The 16,806-nt window shown below is 33.8% G+C and overlaps 1 protein-coding gene and 1 long non-coding RNA gene across 2 annotated transcripts in view; one reads left to right on the top strand and one right to left on the bottom strand.

Moving 5' to 3' along the window:
• LOC148283966 (uncharacterized) overlaps positions 1-16,138 on the bottom strand; it is a 29,127-nt gene extending 12,989 nt beyond the window's left edge. Inside the window, exon 1 of the long non-coding RNA XR_015825459.1 lies at positions 16,124-16,138. This is a non-coding gene — a long non-coding RNA (uncharacterized LOC148283966). The remainder of the gene's footprint in view (positions 1-16,123) is intronic.
• Positions 1-16,806, top strand: part of LOC148283965 (uncharacterized) — a 100,846-nt gene that overhangs the window by 80,402 nt on the left and 3,638 nt on the right. Inside the window, exon 3 of the mRNA XM_088242890.1 lies at positions 5,181-5,457. Within this exon, the coding sequence (XP_088099016.1) occupies positions 5,181-5,387 (207 nt within the window). The 3' untranslated portion in view covers positions 5,388-5,457. The remainder of the gene's footprint in view (positions 1-5,180; positions 5,458-16,806) is intronic.

Raw genomic sequence — 16,806 nt, 5'->3', positions numbered from 1 at the left:
AAAAGAAAAGAAAAGAAAAGAAAAGAAAAGAAAAGAAAAGAAAAGAAAAGAAAAGAAAAGAAAAGAAAAGAAAAGAAAAGAAAAGAAAAGAAAAGAAAAATAAAAGAAAAACCAAATTAACATATGCTGAAATTTATTTGTAATTTTTTAAAAGAAGAATGTGTCTATCTGCTCTTTCCATGCTAATCCAAGAGCTCAAACCTACTTTAAACTGTACCAGTGATTTAATGTTTTGTAATTCCTTAGTTAGAATATCGAAGGATCTTGGATGATTGATGCTCTAGCGGTGAATGATGTAACTTTATCTGACTGAAAATGGGTTATGTTAATAAAATCATGGCGTTGCTGTAGTTACGGTAAGAAAAACTGATGCACCATCTTGCATTATCGTTCAGCCAGAAGTCACTGCTTCACGATTACAAAAAAAATCCGGTCGGCCGGAAACGACGCACCAAACTGCGGTCTTCACAATGTTATCTGGCTTTTTAAGTATTTTTTTCGCTCAAATAGTGTTTATTCTCTTTTTAAGTTTTAATTTTTTTTTTATTTTAATGATTTAGATAAAATTATAAATAAAACTTGGTTTAGTTTTACTTTTATTTAATTTTGACTTTTACCTTTAATATATTTTAATATTTTTATATTCGATTTTTATGTCACAAGTGTTTTTCTCTCTAGATATTTTAATATTGGTTAATACCCGAAGCGTAAGACTGATATCTTACCTTCATGTAACAATAATGATCAATATTCGGTGCGATTGGTGTACCATTGCAGTGCCCTATGCACGATGATGATGATGATAAAGATTTCCAAGTTGTCTACTTTTAATATTTTATTTCCAACATGAAGAACTTTTACTCGAGATGGTTTGCGACTTCAAAAAAATATTATTATTTAGTCACCTTATGTGTTCTTTTACTCTAATATTAAAGTTTCTTTTTGTTTTTTCAATGTAAATTGAATCGCAATCATTACAATTCAATTGGTATATTCCAGATTTATCTGCGGACTTTGTCTTTATGGTTTTTTAGCAATGTTCTTATATTATTAGTTGTGTAGAATGCAGGTTTAATGTTTTATGGTAGGAAATTAGATAATTGTTATATGTATAACATAATAGAAAAATTGTTATTTATGAAAAGAACCAGCCTCCATAGTTCAGGTGGGTTTGCTTTATTTATTGTGGGAGTAGAGTTTTTGAAACAAGTAGATTCATACAATATAACTTGCCAATTTAGAATTTACTGACATCGTAACTGATAATATTCTTGTTGAAATATATGCGAGTAAATGAGTTTTGAACAATCATTATTTTTGAACACTTAAAAAAAACAGGATAAAAATACGTAATTTTTTTTATTTTTTTAAATTTATAAATTTTAATAATATTCATGTTGATTTAGTTAAGTCCCTCTCCAAGCACATGAGATTACATGTATTTTTGGAGAGGAACAGAATTTTATAAGAACATACCAAACGTTATACTAAAATAATTATAAAATCTACATTGAATCTTAAGATCAACGTCTTTAATTGAAACAGGGGGATAATTTTGCATACATTATTTGGCGAATAATAAACCATTTGACGTGTTACATTTAAAGCATTTTTTTTATAAAAAAACATTACCACATCATTTTTAAATAGTATGTGTATGTAAAATAGTTAACTTTTTTTTAAATCGGCATCAACCCTCTAGAATATATTGGCAAGATAAAATCTGGCATTGGCTTTTTTAGATCCAAGCCACATAAACGATGAAACAACGGCTTAAATTGTTTCTTAATTCTTTTATATTAAATTAAATAAATAATTCATTCTTCCTGATATTGTAAAAATTATCTTTGGTTTGATCAAGCTCATTTTCTTTCGCAACGGTAACTATCTTGAAACTTACACCATTTCTGTGTAGGCACTGTTAGTACGAGTATTGAGCAACTGGCGCATGTTACTCGTATTTCTACATGTAAGATATAAAGTCGTACACCGGACGTTTCGGCAACCTTATGATTGTATTCGTCAGAGACAATAGCAGTAAAATGCTTTGACGAAATAAACAAGGCTCGCATAGATAATCTTATAATTAGGTAAACATCTTCGTTCAGTAAACAAAGAAAATGTCTTCATTCAAAATACATTTTTAAAGTTAATTCTTCGACTTCTTCTAGTTCAACCTTCTGTCCTCCACTGATAAATAAAGGTTTCTTCCATTTTTTTCGGTCGGTGCACTTGCAGCCAGCTTTTACCCCCTACAGCAGCTATGTCGTCGGACCATCTTTTTTGAGGTCTTCCGACGCCTCGCTTATTCTCCCAAGGTCTCCATCTTAAAGTTTTAGGGGTCCATCTTGTGGAGTCTTGTCTCGCAACATGTCCTGCCCATTGCCACTTCAGTCCTGCTACGCGATCCATAACATCCGTTATTCTGGTTCTGTTTCTAATTTTTTCATTTCTTATTTTATCTCTTTTTTTCATATTATTTATTTACAATTTTAAAAAACTCATTAGGGTTACATTAGAAATTTCATATTGTCTAGTAATTTTATGTATCGTCTAGTCTAGTTAGTTCAGTCATCATGTGCTCTTTCAGATTGATTTTAAATTTGTCTCCAATAAAAGTTTTCAAGTAATAAGGTAAGTCGTTGTAGTGTTTAAGTCCACTATGTAGTATTTTTGACTGTCCTGTGTTTGTCTTTGCTTTTTCAATATGATAGTGTTGTTGTTGTCTGGTGTTATATTTGTGTATGTCAGCATTTTTGACGAATATTATGTCGTCGTCTTGTATATTTCCCAGTGTTATTTTGTGCACAATTTTTAAGGTCTCAATTTTAGTCAAGTAGTTTATGTCAAACTGGTGTGTTTTTTTGTACAGTTCAGTCGACTTAGGCCTTTACCAAGCATGGATCATTAATTAGTAAAAATTATTGGTGGGAGTTAATAGTAACATATTATAGAAATAAAGAACAAAAAATAATTAAACCCACAAATTAAAAATGATAAGTGACCGGTTTCATTCCTTTTCTGGTATCTTCGAGACTGGTATCTTTATTATGAAATTCAATGTATTTATTCAGAGACTTTATAATAAAAAAATCAAAAATTGTAAAATAGTATCTGAATTTAATATTTTCTTTATTTTATATCAATAAAACACGAGTGATAATTTAATCCACAAATTTGGAATATCTAGTGACCGGTTTCATCGCTTTCGCGACATCTTCGAGATTGGTATCTTTATTAAAGAGTTAAATGTATTTATAGAAAACAGAGGTAAGGATAGATAATTCAAAGTTATATGTAAGTAAATTAAATAAAGTTATTTTTATCTTAAGGATCATTATCAACAAATTTTCTTTGGGTTAACTAATTTTTTTATTTATAAATCATGTAACACAAAGTATTTTAAAAGTATAATACGTTGAATTACATTTCAAGGAGTTACAACAACTCAATTCGGGACGTAAATAATATTAACATTTAGAAAATAACACATATTGAGAACAACAAAGAAACAAAGCAAGTTTAGCACCTTTATAACTAAATGTAGAACAACAATATACATATATGCCAAAAACGTTTCTCACACAAGAGGAATAAATATATTAAAAAAACGCTTTTAAGAATAAAAAAATAATGAATCTACTAAGGGAGATAAGGTCATTTACATCACATGCCATGCAGATGATGCTGCCATCGTGGTAATGAGAGCATATCCATCTCAGTTAGTAAACATCTGGATGCCTAAGAAATGTCGTATGGTACAATGAACACATGATTATTGGAAACATAATTCGGATATACAGAACGTGTGTCATGGTGTATACAACAGAGGCGAGGATAGATAGAAAGAAAATAAAAAATACGAAAAATCAAGAAGAAAAACTAAATAGAAAAACCAAATAACTGCTCAGAACGTCAGAGATGAAAGTACTAAAGGCAATCGCAGAGAAACCCAAAAGAGGCAGAATCTAGAGTCAAGAAGTTAGACGGATTAGTGATACCCAGTGCATATTTAATAGATTATGGAGAGATTACATGGATGGATTTATTATTAGATTATTATTTATTTAACACTTTGTGAAGGGGCTCTTCAGCCAAAAAATCATTAAAATTAATATCATGTCAAGGGGATCAATCTTAGGCTTCGGGCACAAGTCCGGGGCCTTGGTTACAATGGGAAATTAGCAGAGTTATTATTTTTTTATATATACGGCCAATGGACATTTTAAAGAACACATTTATATATAGAAAATGATAATAAAAGAGAGTAGAAAAACACCATAGTATATAGTAGACTTGGCGGGAGTGTAAGCGGGAGAGAGGTGTTTATAACATTTGTGATTGTTTGAAAAAAGACACTTTGTTATAAAAAAAAATCAAGACTGGAATGTTTGTTGACAGACCTAAGAATTCTGGGCTTAGGGGAAAGAAAACCATGGTTAGTTCTATAGTTATCGGTATGAAAGAGTTAGTTTTGTCTGAGGTTTTTAGTTGGGATATTAAATTTTATTGAGCTCAGTAGTTTTGGCGCATCAAAGAGTGAGTTGAGAATTTTAAATAGGACTAGAAAGTCGGATTTTTATCTTAAATATTTATCATCATTCCAACCCTACCAAGTCAGGTTTGCGTCCTGAAGTTCTGACATAAACTAGCGACAAACAGACAGCAGTGGACGTCCAGGACGTCAAGAACCGGATGCCTTGTAAGGTAGACAAGCGTGGTTTGGACTCTCAGGGGGCATCCGCATTATATGACCCAGCCCGCTGTATCGCCTCCGCTTGATGACAATTGTCAACGGAGTTTGCTACAGTAATTGTATAGACAAGGTCAAATCAATTTTGCTGTGTAAAAATGTTTATATTTGCATCAAAATTTGAAGTACAATCGTAGAAAAACTATCAGTAAGCAAGTCTAAAAATGTATATAAGTATTAAATTTTATAGAAACGTTTCATTTTTTAAAATCTATCACGAACAGTAGCAAAAACTGTGTTTACATACAGTTACAAAAATCTATTTCCAAAATATTATTTTTATCAATTTAATAACATCAATTTAAATCAATTTTATCCATTTTTTTAATTACTAAACTCTCGACTTCTTTCAACAAGTCACCAAAAGATTGTATTCATAATGATACAATTAACATCAAGTATTTATTGTTTTTTTTTGTTTTGTTAGGAGCAGAACGTTAGACCAGAGGCCCAATTTACCCTGGGAGTAGCTGGAGAGAAGAGGTTGGCAGCCAGATTGGAAGAGGCGAGGAGAAGCAGACGGGCCTGTAGACTATCAGCTGCAGCTCTGGCCTTGTTGTTCTTTCTCCTCACCCTCGTTGCCTGCTCCCTCCTGTTGTCCAATGGAAGAGCTCCATTTGGCTCCATGATGTGACTTCGTTAGCAAAACTGATGAGGTCAGGCTGCTATCAAGATTCAAGATATAAAACTTCACGTTTTCGATGGTTAGTAATTTTATTAAACAATTTACAAATTTAAAAATAAAACTAAAAACTGCAATTAAAAAAATATACATAAAAACAGGTATATATTATAAAACATTCATTCTATGTAGTGTGTTTCGCTTTTGCAGATTTGTCAGGGTGCCCAAGCTTACTTTTGCTTTTGGGTTCGTCGATCATTTTCTTTGCTGTGCGCCCTGTTTGTCCCAAGTACACTTTATCACATCCTTGGCAACTTAGACTAATGCACTTTGATAAATAAGATGATGACTTAATTTTTATATGGTCAGATCAGGTCACTAAATGACATAAACTTATATAAGTCACTAAGATTATCGGTAAGTCGGAACGAAACAATCACAAAACTAAATTGGTCGATTCAATATTTTTTACAAATATAGTAAAGTTGCCATTTGTCTCGGAAAAAAATCGACTGAACCGGCTTTCGGTCACTATGTGTTTTTCTGCGTTGCGTCCTTCACCCAGCAATATAAACACAATACTTATAGCGTTGCTTCAAAAAGACCGATGTAACGGTTTTGTCCTATTCCCACGCGAATATTGCTTTTTTTTTTTAAGCAAAAGGATGGATAATGTTCATAAAAGTCGTTTTATGATCTTAAGTCATTTTAAGTTTTTTTTTAGTTAAGTCGTTTTCGTTCTAAAGGTGCGAAATATGAAAGAAATTCAATGTCATATTTTTTGCACATCCGTCGTTGTTCTTAGATCACGGCGATTTATTTTACAGTTTGATCAAGTATTAAGAAAAGCAGAGGTATTTCAAAATAACATTTATTTACTAATTGAAATTTGCAACTAAATGTCATGGTCGTGTCATTTTTTCCACGAATTAATTTCAGTAGCTTAATCAACGAATTCAATAGAAAAATGCAATATTGATGTAAGAAAGGCCAGCGTAAATATTATACAATTTAAGCGTTGTTTAATTCATTACTGAGTGTAGAATTACGTTTAAATAAATCCATCATACTGATGGATTTTATCTTATGCAAATCAATACCACCTGATCGAGGTATAGAAGTGAACTCTTCCTCAAGTTATGCGACTTGCAGTATGCAGATTGTGCAGTTGTTTTTGAAAAGTCTATTGGTGATTTTCAGGAAATTGTTGACACTTAATATTAATACAAAAAAGACTCAGATTATGTGCAACAAATCCTGTCCTGACCCTGATCAGCCTCTCTGTAATAATGGACAGAGGATTGAGAAAGTTGAAGTTTTAAATAATTGGGAGTTCACATAACTGAGGATGGAAGCATGCACAAAGAGCTCGCAACCCGACAAGGAATTGCTGGAGCAACTTTTAACATGATGCGTGTTGTCTGGAACTCTAGTCTATACTCTTATATAATGCCAGTACATGAGTGCGAATCATAGCACCTTACCAAAGCTCAAAACACCAAACTTCTGAGTTTTGAGAGTAAGTGCTTGAGAAGAATATCAGGTATAAGGTGGTTCGATTTTATAACTAACATTGAAGTCCGAGAACGGACGCAACAGCCTTCCATAACGAGCGTATTGAGGATGCGGTGGTGGACTTGGCTTGGACTCGTGCTGCGCATGCCTCAGGAGAACCTAATCCCAAGTTGTCTCTTTTTTAAACCTGCGGGCTCACGCCGTCGATGACGATCTTTCGACGTTATTCGGCGGAATTTAGGGGCACTGCACTGACGTGGGAAGAGGCGAAATGCTGGCTGGCGATAGGGTCTCCTGGAAGCAACTGGTGATTGGTGATGTCCACATGCTCCACTTAGGAGCTGATGTGGAAAAGTAGAAGAGATACATAGGGTACGACGAAGGCCGAGAATGATTTTATTATATTATAGATATTTATTTTCGTATGTACTGAGTTTGATTTTAGAGTAATAAGGTGATGCTCGAGCTTTCAAAGTTGTCATTTCGCTATTTTGCATTGCATATAAAAGAGTTTTTCAAAAAATTAAATCAAAGTGACAGAAAAAGTTAATTAAATTTTACAAATGATAGAAAAAAATGCAGCATTTTTAAAATTAAAGTAAAAAATACATAAATATCTCCTTCCTAGAGAGAAATTTGTTGCAACAGAGAGAGAAAACATTTTCGAGAAGGAAACATGGAAGTTTGGGCATTTACAGGACTTGCGACAAAAGTCAACAGATGGAAGAGTTGCGGAAATGTGGATTTTTAAACATGGGCAGAATGGTGAATGTTACACAGTGTGTAAAGTGGCCGCTTAAAGCAGCCAATGACAGGTCACCAGCCCTGTAAATGCCTAGACTTCCATATTCCCTTCTAAAAAATATTTTCGCTCTCTGTTGCAACAAATTCAGATCTAAATAACTCCTAAGGATGGAAATCCAGCCTGTCTGCAACCATTTGGACATAATCAAAACATTGTTGAATTAATTTACTGGTATACGAAGTATAAAAAATGGAAAATTGTTTTCAGGCGTTGCCTAGTAGGTTACTTGGTTCAGCCGATAATGGTTTCAGCTCTTTCACTTCTCAAAAATCAACAGATGGAAAGTTGAGGAAATGTGGATGTAAATAAAGGCAGAATAGTGAATGTCACACAGTGTGTAAAATGGCCACATAAACCAGCAAATGACAGGTCATAAGCCCTGTAAATGCCTGTACTTCCATATTCCCTTCTCTAAAATATTATCCATCTCTGTTGTAATTTGCTTATCTTAATGACTCCCTAGGGGGCGAAATCCAGTATTTTGTCTGCAAACATTTGGACAAACTCAACATTTTGTAATAAAACCAACTGATCCAAGAAGTGTAAAAATTTGTTGTTTTCAAGCGTTGCGTTGCCTAGTATATGAAAAAAATCGATCAAAATAATCTCTTCACAACAATAAAGGTTTCAGCTCTTTAACTTCACTAAAATCAACAGATGGAAGAATTGAATAAATATAGATGTTCAAACATGGGAAAAATGGTGAATGTTACACAGTGTGTAAAATAGCTACTTAAACCAGCCAACGGCAGGTAACAAGCCCTGTAAGTGCCTAGACTTCCATATTGCCTTCTCTAAAATGATCTTCATCTCTGTTGTGAATTATTGAAGTGTTTGACCACAAATGCATTAAATAATAATAATATGATATTAATAATATCATACGTGTTGCTTATTCAAAATGTTGACCTCTTAAGTATGCATAGACACATTCTTTGACTATAAACAACCGGTTTCGGGACCTTGTGTCTGTGATGTAACATAGTATTATAACACAATATACATAATATACTACATTTATTGATCAAAATGGCGCCACCGAGCGTCACCGTGGTAACTCATGTATTATTTATTAATGACCTCTCGTGTCCTTTTATCTTGGTAATAAACCATTATTCTAATGTCCTTGGTATTTAGAAATGGCTTAATACCTTAATATGTAATCGTTTAGCGATTTTGGGTAACAAAAGTTGTTATTAATCAGCAAGAAGGTGTGTTTGTTTACATTCTTAAATACGACATTTTTCACGTGGGAGCTTGAAGATTTATTACATGTCTAAATTATTTCAACGTTTCCCAAGTCAGCTGAATTCTTCCCTCCCTTAAAGAGTTATCGAAATTAGAATTTATCGCAACCAATAAGGAACAAATTTTTAAGAAGGGCTAATGTAGTTTTAAACATTTACAGGGCCTAATTATTAATTCTCTTTTATGTTTCTTCACATTATCAACTTTTTTTAAACTTAATTTAAAATAGTTTTCCATTTCTTCAGCTAACTCATGGAACAATTATTTAAACAGTAACTCATTGTACAATTTTAACAAGTGATGGCATAATTTTAACCGTTATTCATTGTACAATTTTAACGGTAACATATGGTACAATTTTAACAAGTCATAGCACAGTTTTAACCGTAACTCATTGGACAATTTCAACGAAAATTCACGGTATAATTTAACAGTAACTTATTGTAAAATTTTAATAAGTCATGGCACAATTTTAACCGTTATTCATTGTACAATTTTAACGGTAGCATATGGTACAACTTCAACAAGTCATAGCACAGTTTTAACCGTAACTCATTGGACAATTTCAACGATAATTCACGGTATAATTTTAACAGTAACTTATTGTAAAATTTTAACAAGTCATGGCACAATTTTAACCGTTATTCATTGTACAATTTTAACGGTAGCATATGGTACAATTTTAACAAGTCATAGCACAGTTTTAACCGTAACTCATTGGACAATTTCAACGATAATTCACGGTATAATTTTAACAGTAACTTATTGTAAAATTCTAACGATAATTCAGTTTAATATTTTCAACACTAACTCATTGTACATTTTTAACAAGTCACTATACATCAGACAATATACGAGTACACGATTCAGAGACATATTTTTTCACATTGTTTTCTAAATGTTACTTAGCTTGCCGAAAGCTACCAAACTTTGCCCTATTTTTTTTTGCACTTCCTCTGTCTAGTTATCTTTGTCTCTACCCGACTGAGTTTCTATAGGGTATGCTCGGCTTTAACAGTTTAGAGAAAAGAAGGAATGTGTATTTGACTACACAATTTTATTGATTATTGCGCAGTATGATCGATAATTCTGAGATTATGATGAGCATTGGTTTGTATGTTCCTGATAATTACCTTAGACAGCGTCAACATAGATTGATTTTATATTCCGATATACAGCACCAACATACATTCTATATATAATATATATTCCGATATGAGCATTGGTTTTTATGTTCCTGATAATTACCTAAGACTGCGTCAGCAATGTCAGCATAGATTGTTTTATTTCCCGATATACAGGATTAACCTAACGATGGTTATGCCTGTTGGAAGGGCTACCGCTATGCTGAACAACATCGCTCTGGATGTTGATCTATTCCACTTATCCGAGGGGGTTTTCCTGAGCAGAATTATTCTACTAACTTTTTTTTCCTTTTTTATATGCGAGTTGCCTTATTATTTACCTTGCTTATAATATACAAGGTTTATGTTTCAAAAGTTGATTTTTCTGCATTTTTGTTAAATTTATCTAAACTGTTAAATAAATTAATGTGGGCCAATCAGGAACTTCTCAGCATTTGCTCATGTGGAGAGGAAACCACTTAAAACTCTTCAGGAGAAGCCGGCCTGTTGGCAGCAGTCAACAGGCCTGCCGTTCCACTAGAGGATTGTTCGGCATTTTGTTCCCTACTTTGGTTTATTTTACCAATTGCCTGCACTATAATTACCATGCTACTACTTTGACAAGAGTCTCTTTCATGTATTTTTTTTTATAATATGTCCGTCTTGAATTGTAGTTTGGCCTCGTGGATAATGGTCAGCGCGTTTGCCTGCCATAGAAGAGTTCTCGGGTTCGATTCCCGACAAGGTTAATATGAAAAAAAAGTGTTTATTTAAAAATAAGTGTTTTCACTCTAGGATATTTCATAGAATAGAATAGTCCCTGGACTGGTACCTGAAGCGTAAGACTGATCATCTCACCTTCAGTAACAAAAATGATCAAGATACGCTGCGATTGGTTACTAATGCAGTGCCGTATGCACCATTAGGTTCGGAAAGGGAATGGTGATGATGATGACGATGAATTTAAGTTTGTTATGTTTATGTTATTTTTAAATAACATAAACATAACAAATTCGGCGGCCTCCGTGGTGCAGTGGTCAAGACGCTTGACTCACGCACGGAAGGTTCCGGGTTCGATTCCCGGTGAGAACACAAAAATTAAAAAATGTGATTTTTCTCAAGCCTGGTTGTTCTGTAATGTAATTCACTACTGTAATTGGGCCTTCTGGCCTGTTGTGGTGCAAAAAAATGAAATGAAATAAATAAACTGAATAAACTTTTGTGAAAGTATTGTATTATAATAATGTAGAATAAAGCTACGTATATCACGTGGTTAATAATAATTGTTGTTTGAGTTGATTTTTACAAAGCCACAGAAAAAGATGGCATCTAAATTTATATTATCTAAATATTATGTACTTAAATGTAGATACAAATCATTGAACATTTTTTGTAGATTACCTATAAAATAAATCACAGCTCGCCACTGCTGTCTGATTATTTATCTTTACAAAGTTGGAATTTATGTCCTACCTCATCGATTTTATGATTATTTGTGAAAATGGCTTTCTTTATTGGACTCATAATCTTTGTTTTATTAATAGGGTCAAAGCACCGGTAAATGACCACCCCCCAGTAATGACCATTGGTTAATAAAACACAATATTAAAGAATTGCTACATGTGTCCAGTCAAAAAACTTTTAACACTAGAAACTATGACAAAAGCAGTAGGCGGACACATCTTTTGGTAAGAAACAAATCTATCAGTTTTGAACTGTGAGTTGTCAATGGGGTAGATAGTGTTTTTATAAGGAAAGGTGTGGTAAGTGTTTTATTTGATGCTATTTCTTATGCAATTCTTTGAATATATTCATATTCTAATGGTGTTTTATGACGTTATAATGTTACGATGTAACTAAATCTGAGTATTATTTTTACTGGGGTAGTAGTGGATATTTACTGGTGATTCTGCTAGTATTATTAATTATAATTGTACAACAACAACAACAACAAACCATCACGCCGTTTCCCCGTAGGGGTAGGCAGAGAGGATAGAACGCCATAACACTATATCTTGGCATTCAGACCTCGCTTCCTCTACATTCATACATCTTCTCATGCACGCACGCCGATTATTCCTACTTTTGACATGTTTATCTTCAAGTATTTGATGGACTTTATCGTGCCATGTCTTTCTCGGTCTTCCTCGTTTTCTGCATCCATCAACATTTGCATCGTAGATCCTTTTAGCCGTTCTTTCGCTGTCCATTCGCTCTACATGTCCAAACCAACGCAGCACCCCTTTCTTGATTCTGTCAATAATGCATGTCTCAGCCTTACACACTTCACCTATCATACATCGTGCACTTGTGCACCTATCATACATCGTTTTACCACACATTCGCCTGAGGGATCGCATTTTGACAGCATTCAACCTACTTTCATCATTATTTTTCCAATTCCATACTTCGCTCCCATACATTAGAGTTGGAACTAGAACTCCGTTGTGAACTGCTAGTTTAGCCTCCCGCGATAAACATTTGTTTGCCAAAGTAGATTTTAGTGCACCGTTCACCCTGTTCCCGGCACTCACCCTCCTTTCAATATCTTTATCGGCCTTTCCGTCCCTAGTAAACATACTTCCCAGGTACACAAATTCTTCTACCTGATTCAGAATATCTCCGTTCACGCTGATCTCACATTTAGTTATATTTGCATCCCTTTCAAAAACCATCACTTTCGATTTATCAACATTCATAAGCAAATCGCTTTTCTTGCATACCTCGTAGACTTTTGTTACCAAGAATTGAAGGTCTTCTTTGCTGCTAGCAAGAAGCACGGCATCATCCGCATACAGAAGACAGTTAACAGTTATACCATTAATTTTTGCTCCCATTCTTAAATCTTTCAGTTCTTTCATACAGTTATCGATGTATATGTTGAACAACCATGGTGACATTACACATCCCTGTTTGACTCCTTTCGGAATATTAAACCACGATGTGAATGACCCATTCACCTTCACACATGCTGTGCTGTCCTTATACAGTGACGCAATAGCCCTTGTCAGGTTACCATTATAATTGTAATACTCGCATTTCAATAAAAAAGTAAAAGTACTTAGAAAAATGAATGTGTTTTTTATATTTTGTACACTCAAATAATGAAATTTATATTTTTAATGTGGATTCCACTTCAAGCTGAACCTTAAACGGTCATTCATTGGTGCTTTGGCCCTATTCATTTCCAAACTAATCCTTTTCGAAACAACAAACCTACAAAATAGCTGCATATAATTTAGTATTATACAGGACAATGGTGTAGTCCTGTTATCGTTTATAATTCCTCCCATACCTCCTTTTGTGGGGTCTGCTTTTCGGAGAACTGAGTCCTTATTTATATTCTACTCTGCTAAACAATCCTTTAACCCTGAATCCAAAATTAAGAATTATTGTCACATTTTCCTTGTGTCAGATATTTGCATTGGCTGAACCTTGCACGTTGGTCGAGAATAGTTTATCACATATTGGTAAAAATAACAGCTTGTTAATTTGTAATTTTATTGTTTTTAAATCTTTTTAATGTCACTCGTATTGATTGAGTCAAATATATGACACTCCGGGACGACTAAAAAAACCTTTTTTATATCTTATTTTGTGCAGCACTGAACTTCTTAATTTAGGTGATCTTAAACACTGTAAAGAATTCATTTCAACTTTGAAATCATCATCTATATCATAAAATCTTTAGACGCACCCAATGGTGCATAGGGCACTGCATAGTTTAATCAAATATAGCGGTGTTATAAAATAATTTAACTATTTATTTTACCGTTTTATCGTGTACTGAGGTTCATTGTTTCAGGTCCCAAATAGCTATTTATTCCTGTGTTTAGGCAGGGCCTTCTTTGTTGCATATGATAATTTTATTAAATGATGCTTAAACAATTTAGAACCAATCATAATACTATTGAAAAATTAAAAACAAATATAAATAAGAAAACTGAAAACTTAAGCATAATTATACAAACAAACAAGCAAACAAACAAACAAACCATCACGCCGTTTCCCCGTAAGGGTAGGCAGAGAGGATAGAACGCCACAACACTCTATCTTTGCATACAGATCTCGCTTCCTCTACATTCATACATCTTCTCATGCACGCGCGCCGATTATTCCGACTTTTGACATGTCCATCTTTAAGTATTCGTTGGATTTGGTCATGCCATGTCTTTCTCGGTCTTCCTCTATTTCTGCATCCATCAACATTCGCATTGTAAATATTCTTGGCCGTTCTCTCGCTGTCCATTCGTTCTACATGTCCAAACCAGCGCAGAGCTCCTTTCTTGATTTTGTCGATAATGCTTGTCTGAGCCTTACATAATGTACGGATCTCAACATTTGTGCGTACGAAATACAACATCAATAATTAAAAAATGAAACTTAAATGTATATAATAATGATAATAAAATTAGAACAAATATTTGATGACAAAAAAACAAAAAAAATAGAATAACAATACATTTGAAAATTAAAATAGCGACAATTATAAAATATCAACAATATTTTGAGTTTGTCCAAATTTTTGTAGACAAGGACTGGATTCAGGTACAGAATTGTTCAGAATTTAATTGCAAATGTCACACTCTGCTCTTCTAACAATAGTGGCGCACTTTATTTAGGATTGCGATTTTTAAAAATGTATTGAATGTCTGTCGATATTATTTTAGTATTACCAAAAATCCAGTAAAAAGAAATAAATGGTTGGAAATTATGAAGAATTTAAGGATAGAATCTGATTAAGATTCACAAAAAATGAATGCTGTTTGTAAACATTATAACACAAACTTTTTTGTGTCCAAATAAATAATATCATACCATTTTTTTAGCATAATATATGCATTCTCGTTGAACACATCCCTGGTAGGACGATGAATAAAACATTTATGCTCCTAACTCTTTTTTTACAAACAATATTGAACATTTTAAAATCTACAAACATGCGCAGCGCAAAGTTCATTATTATGCAAAAAACCGCACGTTAATCGGTTAAGCCGTTTAGAAGAAATTTAGTGACATCCCACGTACAGAAGAATTATGTCTATAAAGATAATACTAGCGCCGAAAGATCTAGCGAGATCGACTCTAAGGGACGATGTTCTTATCTTATCTGCGCACGCGCAATCAGCAACGCGCATACTCTATTTTGCCAGAGATTTTACTCTGAATTTGTATAAAAAATACAAAATCTTATAAAACCGTGGCTTGAGGAAGAAGACAATACACATACTCCGTGCTCCACCAACGCCCGTGCAGAAATGATTTTCGTTTCTAATGTCGCTTTAAAAATGCGTTCTGACTGAATATTACTTAGAATGAAAGTGATTTACTTACTTTTGGCGATGCATAACCTGGTTCCGACAGTAGGTATATAAAATTTGCAATTTCACAGCGCAAAATGGAATTACTAGGATTGGATTGAAATGGACTGACCTGTTGAAGATTTTCGTTCCTCTGGAAAACAGCGGCAAAACTCCACACTGATGGTATCCTTATCACAGAAATTTATTTAGTTTATTTTATATTAGTTTATTACGAATCATATTTTATTTTCAAGCAATGCGTTAATACCAAAATCGATTTGGCGATTAACGTATATTTCAGTTGAGTTTCAAGCGGACACTGACCCCAGGTGACAAAATAATAAATAAAATAGTTTTCGGAACTTCATACAGGTGCGAAAGGAACAGGATGAAAGTTGGCTAGAGAAAAGAAGACATGTATAGGAATTTATTTACGCTGTGATACATTATCAAATGGCCTAACCAACTTTTGTGCGTATAAAACAGCATGCAAACGAAAACAATGTCGGATTTAGCGTTGGCGGCTGTCATTACACATTGCACATATACTTATTGCGCGTCCACCATCTTAGACTTATCATAATTGGTAAATCGTGTAAGTAGATTCCCCTTATCGTTTTTAAAAAAAAATTATGATAGCGGAATAATAAGTTAATTCTCCAAACTGACAATATGAGCTAGTGGATGCAGCCTACAATCTATTAGAAATGTACTCAGACCATAGAAAATCAACATGTAATAACACTGACTAACCCTGTGTTGAGTTATCTTCCTTGTCGGCGATCAGCTCACGCTGGCGGGAAAATTGGTGATCAGGAACACTGCAGGCACACAATGTCGTCTGGAGGCGGCGGATGATGGTGAACGGCGATGAATGATGAAATGTTTGCGGCGTTGTGCGAGTTTAGGCGAAGTTATAATTATTTTTCACGGCGAAAATAGCGAATACTTTTATCAATTTGAAAAAGTGAGCGTAACATGACTTGTTGAAAAGGCGAAGAGAAGAGCGCGTGGGCCAGACAGTGTAGCCAAACCAAAAATGTCCCGTCAGGCGTAGTATCCTCACAAAACCAAAATTAACAAGTAACAACTTACATAATATGATTCTTCTGGCTAAAATACATGTTAACAAATTATCGGCTCAACCCATAATATTATTGGATTGAATATTCAAATATATAGATACATGTACTGCCAGTGTTTTTGGTCAGGAGCCACCTATGGTAAGCCATACAGTAAGAGGAGAACTTTTCTTTTTTTTAAACGATTTTTACCTGAACCAGCCATCGAGCCAAAACATTCGTCCTATTTCAGACACTGAACACTATTCTTCATTAACCCGGACACAAACTTATTTTTTTAAAATCACAGCATATTAATTTTGTGGGTTTTCACCTCGATCCTTACCGAACGGCGTTGACAGTGACTTACACCGA

Source organism: Micrasema longulum, unplaced genomic scaffold (assembly GCF_059751315.1).
Source record: "Micrasema longulum isolate JH-2025_06_02 unplaced genomic scaffold, ASM5975131v1 h1tg000174l, whole genome shotgun sequence".
Lineage (NCBI taxonomy): Eukaryota > Metazoa > Arthropoda > Insecta > Trichoptera > Brachycentridae > Micrasema > Micrasema longulum.
Note: the sequence above shows the minus strand (reverse complement) of the source record. Positions and strands in the feature narration are given on the sequence as shown.